The 10,000-nt window shown below is 51.3% G+C and overlaps 1 protein-coding gene across 1 annotated transcript in view; it reads left to right on the top strand.

Annotated features, from left to right (window-relative positions):
• cbfa2t3 (CBFA2/RUNX1 partner transcriptional co-repressor 3) overlaps positions 1-10,000 on the top strand; it is a 56,006-nt gene that overhangs the window by 22,832 nt on the left and 23,174 nt on the right. The window contains 4 exon segments of the mRNA XM_042061249.1: positions 5,727-5,763; positions 8,342-8,401; positions 8,404-8,430; positions 8,433-8,486. Of these exon segments, the coding sequence (XP_041917183.1) occupies positions 8,368-8,401; positions 8,404-8,430; positions 8,433-8,486 (115 nt within the window). The 5' untranslated portion in view covers positions 5,727-5,763; positions 8,342-8,367.

Below are 10,000 nucleotides of genomic sequence, written 5' to 3'. Positions count from 1 at the left end.
GTGTGTGGTGTGTCAGCCACTGCCAGTGCCGGTGCAGGCCTAACACACTCCAGATGGGCTCAGGCCGGGAGTTGTTCTTGGCACGGTCCGCCGCGGCCGAGTGTCACAAATACTTTCCTTTATTTAGGAATGGCTCCGAGTGAGCGGCTGGGGAGGGCAGAGGAGAGAGAGGGGGAGAGAGAGAGAGAGGAGAGGAGAGGAGGAGGAGGAGAGGAGAGGAGAGGAGAGGAGAGGAGAGGAGGAGGAGAGGAGAGGAGGAGGTAAGAACCAGCTCGGCAGAACATCTGGATTTTATTTGGAAGCCACTGGGAAGAAATCTGAAAAGGAAGTTTTTTCCCTCCCGCTTCAGAGTAATGATACATTGCTGCAGGAAGAAGGGGAAGAGAAGTGAGGGGGGGGCAGAACGCAACTACTTCACTGCCGCCTCGGCCTGTTCCTCCCCACAGAGAGCAGATGGAGCTGCCACGACTTCAATACAATTATATCAATAACAGTCATCACAGGCAGTCAGCACGATGGGACAAGTTCACCACAGAGACGGTGTGTGTGTGTGTGTGTGTGTGTGCATCTGGGTGGGTTTTGTGACTCTGTGGGAAAAGCTATGTCCTCACTTCAGGGGTGTTTACTTAACCCTTTAAGCCACAACTGGCTCCCAGAGAATCACTCCCCAGAACAGTTCCTCAGAACAAGCCTCCAATTGACTCCCCAAAATGACTCTCCAATTGACCCTCTGAGTGACTCAGAGGCTGGTCTGCCTGAGAGCCAGAACAAGTTCAGGGCGGCCCTGCCCGGCTCGGTCCGGCGCAACGTGATGCGTTGGAGGAGGCCCTGAGAGGAGAGTCGGCTCCTGGTGCGTCACTAAATGAGTGAGCGGAGAGGAAGATGAGACAGGCAGCGGAATGCCCTGCAGAGAGTCCGATTTAAGGGCTGCTAGAGCAACCAGGGAGCTGACACAGCACTCCACTCGGCCCTGGGGTTAAAATATAGGAGTACAGTACAGTAGGCTGGACCCAATGGGAGATGCTAGGGGGGACATTTTTCAACACAGTCTAGACGCCGTCTAGATATTTTGCAAAGATTTAGTTATATTCAGCTTTATTGCTTGAGGTATTTTTGGTGTTTGCTTCTTTGTCTCTGATTCTGACCATCTCATGGTGTGGTGTGGTGTCTTATCACAGTCTCACACATCCATACTCATGTGTCACACATTTGCATAAGAATGTTGTTTCTCATACACTTTTTCATAGATACATCTGGTCTCATACAATTACAAGGATACACACGGCTTATGCCCAGAAACATAAACGCTCAGTATGATATCGTTGAAAGATTTTCAGAGATAGATGTTTATTTTGCAGAACGTGTTTGCTCAGCTGAAACTAGTTACTCTGAGCCTCAGATACATCAGCAAGAGAGAGGAACAGAGGGAAAGCAAGGCAGGTCAGCTCACCACTGCAAGGGGGACGGTCAGTTCATTTTTGGGAGAGAAAGAGGGAGAGGCAGATTTGCTTTCATTTAGCGCGTGGGTCGACAAGTCTAACTGGTCAGTGAGCTCCCCCTACTTCACTGCAAGTGGGACACCCACATCCACCCACATCCACCCACATCCACCCACATCCACCCACATCCTTCCATAGCACAGAGAGTAAGAAAACAGACTGGAAAAGCCTAAGTTGGGTAAATATATATCTCCTTACCCGTGTGAAAAACATATTGTCGTAGCAGCCCCATATAAAAATCTCTATGTGGATTATACCCATGACCTATGTAGGACTTAATGAAAGATAAGCAGCCATAAATCATTAGGTGTAACATGCTTGGCAAGTGATAACAAAAAATGCTCATATACAAACACATGTTATATCAACTGTCTGCACTCTCGGTCTCGTACACGGAGAAGCAGATCGAGCGTTGTGTGTTCTGTCTCAGCATTATAGGTGGAGAACACACACATGGGGTGCTTTTGCATTTTAACACCATCCAGATGTGAGTGTGTGTGTGTGTGTGAGCGCATGTGTGTGTGTGTGTGTGTGTGTGTGGAGAGGATACTGGACCCCTGAGTGAAGGGCCACAGCAGGGAGCAAGACGAGGGATCACCGGAGCCAAGGGTTTGCGTTTACATGGACCTATTTAGCAAAGAGCAGCTTTCAGCAGAGTTACAACATGCAGCACTCTGGTGAACATTACTGAGGACGACATGCACTGGAGACCAAAGCTAACAGGGTCCAGATCCTCAGCCATCCCAATAACAGAAAGTCTTTTACAATAAAAGCACACACACACACACACACACACACACACACACACACACTCAGTGCTGTGACCTGTCTGAAATAATTTTCCCCCCAAAAATCCCCCAGCTTTGAAACATTATAAGAATTCAAGTGAAAACCATACTTTTCATAATTTCTCAACAAGTACTTTAATTGTGAGTTAGTGTATTTCTAGGGCGGCGGTAGAGACGGTGGTGGACGAGGACTGGACAGGGAGGTCCAGTGGGCCGGGGTGAGTTGATAGTGGTAGGGTTAGGGGCAAACGGGGGGCAGAGTCTGGGGCAGAGGGAGAGTTTGAGGCTGAGGGGTCTGGGTAATCCTGGTGTTTTGATGTGAGCCTGTGCTGTGTGTGTGTGTGGTGTGTGTGTGTGGTGTGTGTGTGTGTGTGTGTGTGTGTGTGTGGACTCCTCTAGCAGCCCTGATGGAGAGCAGATGTGGGAAGGCAGGCGGTCGGGCAGCGAGCCAGAGCAGCTGGGGAGAAATTAAAAACAACAGCATTCCAGGAGACAGGGGGAATTATGGAGAGAGAGAGAGAGGGAGAGAGAGAGGGAGAGGAGGGAGAGAGAGAGGGAGAGAGAGAGAGAAGAAGAGAGGAGGGGGAGATTGAAAGAGCAGGAGCACAAAAGTGACATGGGAAGCAGAATGGCGATAGGGAAAGATTGGGAAAGATTGGGAAAGATTGGGAATAGGGAATCTCTAGAGGAAGCTCACTGTGTCTGTACGTTAAAAGTAGCTGTATGACAACCAACTGGCTACAAATATTCTCTCTCTCTCTCTCTCTCTCTCTCTCTCTCTCTCTGAGGAACTTGTACACACACCCGACAATCACAATCTGCACTGTGAAAATAAAAAAAACAAGCAACCATCAAGCACCAATCCAGCACCCCCCCCCCCCCCCCCACACACACACACACACACGCACACACCTCTTTTTTTCTTCTTCTTAAGACTCGTGATTACGTGATGGTTTTCTTGTGCGTTTAGTGAAAGCACATGTCTCCCGTCTCTGAAAAAATAGCAGGCGAATTACTAACTCTGAGTAGACAGGGTGGCTCCTCTCTCATTCCTCCTTCACCGCACAAGAGAACAAACAGGGGATTGCCTTGTGTTCTGCAGAGGACCATAGAAGTATGAGCTTCATACCGGCACGTGAGTCCTCCAGGAAGCCCGTTAAAATAGACTGGCCTCCCCAGCAGAGCCATCTAGGTCATCGATCAGAGCAGGGTTCCGTGCGCAGAGCGAACGTGGACTTATAGCATCTGTTCCTGATTGACCAATCAGAAAAGGAGCAGGATAGCTGAGGGACGCGTTGATTGACAGCGGCTTCCATGGTGCCAGGTGTATGTCATCTGGTGGACCCTCAGCTGGTCTCACACGACTTTCCTTTCTTGTCTCTGTGTGTGTGTTTGTGTGTGTGTGTACACGTTTCCTCTGCACAAGTGCACGTTTTCCTGTCCCTGGGTACAATGGCTGCACAGATGGCCGCAGATCAGTGAAAAGTGTGGTCTGTGTGTGCGTGTGTGTGTGTGTGTGTGTGTGTGTGTGTGTATGGGGGGGGGGGGGGGGGGGGGGGGGGGGGGGGGGGGGGGGGGTCAAATGTTATGGACTTTTTAATGTTGTAATAGTGGAATCTGGGAGCTTCTGCCAACAGTTTGTTTTATTTGCCTGAGTGTGTATGAGTGATAAAAACAAAGAGAGAGCAAAAGAGCTACAGGGAGAGAAAGAGAGAGAGAGAGAGAAAAGAAAAAAACGAGTGCACAACCAGCCTTGTCCTTTAGCTGGTCAGATTAAACAGCTGTCCATAATCCCACGCTTGAGGCTGGCTGGCAGGCCAGGCCGCCCCGGCGACGCTCCGCCCCTCCCCCCCCTCTCCTCCACCACCCTGCGGGGGTACCCAGGGGGGCTGCCTGGGACCACTTCCAGGATCCCTCGGGACTGAGACAGCAGTTGCCTTGTAGAGGGTCTTTCTCCCTCTCTCCTTTCTCTCACCCTCTCTGCCTCTCTCTCTCTCTCTCTGTCTATCCATCCATCTATCTATCTATTTATCTATCGCTCTCTCTTGTTTAGTGTATGAAGTCCTGATCAAGGGTTGTGAATCAACTGATGTATAGGCTACTGTCTGTCACTCCCAATGCGTTAATGCTCCTAAACACACCAGATTTCAATCACGAGAGACAGCCGTTAGTTAGTTAAACGGGACTTGGTTCCTGTCCTAAGCGTATGGAGGTTGGGGGAGCTGGAGGGTTAGTTAGTTAAACGGGACTTGGTTCCTGTCCTAGCGTATGGAGGTTGGGGAGCTGGGAGGGTTAGTTAGTTAAACGGGACTTGGTTCCTGTCCTAGCGTATGGAGGTTGGGGGAGCTGGGAGGGTTAGTTAGTTAAACGGGGACTTGGTTCCTGTCCTAGCGTATGGAGGACTTGGTTCCTGTCCTAGCGTATGGAGGACTTGGTTCCTGTCCTAGCGTATGGAGGACTTGGTTCCTGTCCTAGCGTATGGAGGTTGGGGGAGCTGGGAGTCGGTATTATTGCGTCTGTCTATCCGTCTGTCTTCCATGTTGAACCTCCCTCTGCTTATCAGAGGAGTTCCAGAGCTCAAGCGCTGCTCGTCTGGGTGACAGATGGACGGTCCCTGCCTGCCCGCCTGCCCGCCTGGCTGTCTGTCTGCGCGCCTGGCTGTCTGTCTGCCTGCCCGCCTGCCCGCCTGGCTGTCTGTCTGTCTGTCTGTCTGCGCGCTTCCCGATTCCTGATCAAAAACGCGTAGGGAGGAGGGGAGTGGTGGAGAAGAGAACAGAAGAGGAGAGATGGGATCTGGTGTGTGTGTGTGTGTGTGTGTGTGTGTGTGTGTGTGTGTGTGTGTGTGTGTGTGTGTGTGTGTGTGTGTGTGTGTGTGTGGTGTGTGTGTGTGTGTGTGTGTGTGTGTGTGTGTGTGTGTGTGTGTGTGTGTGTGTGTGTGTGTGTGTGGTGTGTGTGTGTGTGTGTGTGTGTGTGTGTGTGTGTGCGCGCGTGTGTGTATGTGTGTGTGTGTGTGTGGTGTGTGTGTATGTGTGTGTGTGTGTGTGTGTGTGTGTGTTTGGAGGGGGGTTAGGTTAGGTGTTGCAGCAATGTACCTGTCTACATTGGCCATGGCAGAGGGGGTGCGAGCCAAGCTCTCCTCTGCCGTCTCTCCTCTAGACTGATGCTGGCCGGCCAACCAGGCAGCTCTATTTTTGTCAGTGAGGGGCATTAACACTAACACCTTACTATGTTTATTGGCTCAGGGGGTAGAGTAGGGGGTAGGGGGGGCAATATAAGTACAAAAATCTCAGGTGCTAATGGTTCCTGGGCAGCTTGTAAACCTTAAGGACTCGTCTGTGTGTGTGTGTGCGTGGCAGTGTGAGTGTGTGTAAATGGGTTTGAAGAGGGCTGTCCAACTCTCTTTGGGTGTTCCGATTTTTTGTCTGCTTCTGTTTTGCAGAAGTTTTCCTGACCCAAGTTATCCCCATCGGCAACAGGTGAGGACACAAGTCCATCTCAGATATCTTGGACTTGTCTCCCATAGGGCCAGTAATGGGCCAAAGTCAATTCAGATTTGACATAGACATATAATATAAATATGTTTCATATAGTTTATTAGTAAATAGTGTATTGTTGCTATTCATGTGCATGTGATTGGTATTGTGCTAGAAATATGACCACATACCAGTGGCTATCCAAATGGAGTGTGACCGTAATCCTGCGTCTCATAACTGGACTCTGGCCCTGGCCGTGTCTGAAAGCCCGACATTCTCAGTTGTCTGTGGAATGGTGTCTTGAGCGTTTCAGCTCTTATCCCGAATGCTTCCAGAGCACCTCTATCCAATCGATTAGCTCAGACCCCCCCATCTCTCTCTGTTCTCCATATCTCTTACGATGGGCCCCTGGCTCCCCAAAGCCTGCCTTTTGTACCCGGTCACCCTTCTGCAGCTGTTGTCCCCTCAGAGGTCGCTGACCAATTATCCGGCTGTTAGTGCTCTGGCAGTGACCCCTGTTCGTTTGGTTATTTTTGCACTTGACGGTCGCGGTGACAGCAATGACAGACTGGTCGCTGCTGGACTGGAGCAAGGGTATGGGTGTGTGTGTGTGTGTGTGTGTGTGTTGGGAGCTTGTCCAAACATGGCAGGGTCTTGCCACACCATACTGCTCCACGCTACATGGGGGTGTGTGTGGGAGGGTGCGTGGTATGTGTGTGTGTGTGTGTGTGTGTGTGTGGGAGGGTGCGTGGTATGTGCGTGCGCCTTCTTGCTGTCGCAGTCGGGGTGGCTGGCCCTTAGGGTGACAGGTCAGGGGGCTGAGGGAGCGCTGACCCTCCGAGAACAACTGACAGCCAAGCGACAGACAGAGCTGAGGCCATACATGCAAGCACACACACACACACACAAACACAGTGTAGGTGGGTCTATCCCTGTGTTTGGAACTTGGAACATCCACTTATTCACTATATGGTGCTATACACTATAAGGTAGTGAATGGGTGGATGTTCAGGACATAGGGTATGTCTAAAGACATAAAACACACACACACACACACACACACACACACACACACACACACGCTGGTTGCACGGCGTTCTGTTTTAAAGCCATCTCAGCTGGAGCTCGCTTGGGTTGCACATTGATCACCTAGGTGACCCTCCGCCGCCTAAGTTACACTCAGCACCGATCAGTTGACATGGCCAGGCATTCAGCACTGCAGGGAAGAAACATAACACACAAACAAGTAAGCCCCCCCCCCCCCCCCCACACACACACACACACACACACATACACATACACACAATCCTGTCAATTACTCGTGCCTATATAATATAATATCATATAGGGACAGAAACAGGGAGGAGGAAGACTCATTTTCAGGCGCCCCCCCGTCTCTCCATGTCCTCGATGATAACACACTGACAGACTGGAGTGTGTCAGACATCCCCCTGAAGCTCTGCTGTGGCCCTGTGCTGAGGGGAACAGGTGGTGGAGAAGTGCGAGCAGGCTGGAGATTACGACGGAAGGTGGTGGTGGTGGTGGAGCAGGAGGGGGGTGTCAGACGATCAAACAGGCCCAGAGATAGGCAACCTGGGCTGGGGTAGCGGGCAGGACATGGGGGCCAGGACAGAGCCACCTGACAGGAGCTTGAGCCTTGGACACCCCCCACACCCCCCCCCCCCCCCACACACACACACACACACACACACACACACACACACACATACGCACTGGCAAAGTGGTTGCCTTGTTTGGTCCCGGCTGAGGGGCTTGTGGTCTGGTGGGGCAACAGGCAAGGCACAGGGCCCGGTGATGGACAGCAGCAGATCCGACTGCACTTGTCACTGACTGTCAAGCTGCCCTGTCTGTTTTGGAGAGTAGCGTGGTGTGTGGTGGTGGTGGGGAGTTGGACAAGATGGAACAGGCGGGGGAAGTGTCGATGGGGGGCAGAGGGGGGTTTGGAGGCACTGATGAGGATGTCAGGAGCTGGAAAGAGGGCGCTTCTGTGTGTATGTGTGTGGTGTGTGTGTGTGTGCGTGTGTGTGTGTGTGTGCGTGTGTGTGTGTGTGTGTGTGTGTGTGTGCAGCGGGGGGCAGTCCGTCAGCAGCAGCTGAGCCTGAGAGCAGGTGTTTGCCTGGATGTTTCCAACAGGCACTGATATTTACCGCAGTAGCCTACGACCCACTGCTCTCTCTCTCTCTCCCTCTCTCTCTCTTTCTCTCCTCTTTCTCTTTCTCTCTCTTTCTCTCTCTCTCTCTCTCTCTCTCTCTCTCTCTCTCTCTCGCTCTCTCTCCCTCCCTCTGTAGATTTGGACTTGTTTACAAACTGTCAAACCCTACGGATGGCAGAAGTAGATTTGGTCCACTGTCAAGATGTGATTGCTTGTTCAGCACACTTGATTTTGGGTAGCTCAATAGCTCAATATGGCTGCCAATAGCAGCTCTATAGCTCCTTACAGGCTTGTTTCTTTAAAGAGGGCTTAATGCAGGGTGTGCTGCTTTATGTGTGAACGCTCATAAGCCTCTCTCATCTCAGCTTCTCTCTCCTCTCTCTCTCTCTCTCTGTCTCTCTTCCGCAGGTAGCACCGAACAGAAGGTTGGAACGATGCCCGATTCACCTGCTGATGTCAAAACCCTGCCAGGTCGACTCCACCCACCATGCCCCCTCCTCGCCCGCTGTCAGCCAGGTGGCCAATCGCAACGCCTCCTTCACACCCACCACCAGTAAGTCCTCAATCACACCGTTAACAGCTACAGTACTGCTGATCTGGGGCCAGTTTCTAGCCTTGTATAGATGATATATGTTCTTCAGCCATGTACTCTATCTCCTCAGGAAGTTAACAGCTAAGGTTATGGAGACAAATGAACAGACACAGAATGTAGTGCATATCTTGGTTTAAGTTCTATATTATGTTCTATATTATGTTCTTTAGACTATCTGTTCAAGGGGTTAACAGCTGAGGTTATGAACACAAGTGTACTGCCATAGAAAAGTAACGTGAGTTGTACATTGTGAGAATCTGGAGCTACTAGGGGTTGCTGAACCCAGAGGAGAGTGTGAGAGCTTCTGAGAAGAGTAGGAATAGAATCCAAAGAAATGTTACCAAGTTTAGAACCTCACCTCACTCAGTGATGCTGCATATCTGCTTTTGTGTGAAGTACCTGTGCTAAAGACACTCATTACACACACACACACACACACACGCGTCCACACATACTGTACACGCAACTCAGAAAATCGGATTATTCCAATTTATCCAAACGCCATATGCGTGTCCCCACAAAGGTGTATGGTGTGACCTTGAGTAGTGGGCGCCCTGGTGCTCGTGCTGCTGGGGGAGAGGGTGATCCGCGCCGTGTGTCCAGGGATTGTCTGGCCGGGCGTGCTCCTGCAGGAGGGCCCTGGTGCTCGTGGCTCCTGGGTATCCGTGCACACTTTCTTCCCTATATAGCAATGATCGGGCCGTGTTGTTTCACCTGTTGTGCTGGTCGCCAGCGGAGCCCGCTCCACTCCGCTCCGCTCCGCTCCCTCGCTAAAACCAGAACACAAGTGCTGGGTCACATGGTAAGGCCACATGTGTCTGTGAGCCCTTATGATAGAGGGATTAAAAAGACGAGTGAAGGGGTGAAATGAAAGCCCCCTCCCCCTCCCCTCTTCGCCGATCCATGTGGCGGCAGACCCCCCTCCCCTTGCCTCACACACACACACACCACCCGACAAACATACATACATGGAGTAGTGCATGTGTGTGTGTATGTATGTGTGTGTGTGTGTTTGTTGATACACCTTTGTCGACAGCAAACTTCGACCAGCCCGATAGCCAAACAAACCGTCAAAACAGTTCGTCTGAGGCCTCGGCACAAAGTGTGCCGTACTGGAGTCTCATGCTACTGTGTGACCGGCAGACTCGCCCCCCTCACGGCGGCAGGTTTGTTTATGTGCTATTCCGGAGCGCCTTCTGTAACGTTTGCGTAACACTAGACCGTAACACTAGACATCCCACAAGTTCCCTAACAGTGGCACAAAATAAGAACACACACTCACATACAGTACATGCACAAGTTAGACACCAGCGCAGAGGAGAAGGGGCTGTGTGTGTCACTGAAGAAAGAGTGGGGGAAAGGCATTTGGGTACAATAGAGATAGAGAGAGAGAGGGATAGAGGGATAGAGAGATAGTGAGGGAGGACGAGGTGGAGTTGTTGGACTCCGAACCTGAGAGCTGCAAATCTTCCTCT

This window comes from Alosa sapidissima, chromosome 14 (assembly GCF_018492685.1).
Source record: "Alosa sapidissima isolate fAloSap1 chromosome 14, fAloSap1.pri, whole genome shotgun sequence".
In the NCBI taxonomy this organism is placed as follows: domain Eukaryota; kingdom Metazoa; phylum Chordata; class Actinopteri; order Clupeiformes; family Clupeidae; genus Alosa; species Alosa sapidissima.
This window is presented reverse-complemented; position numbering and strand designations above follow the sequence as displayed.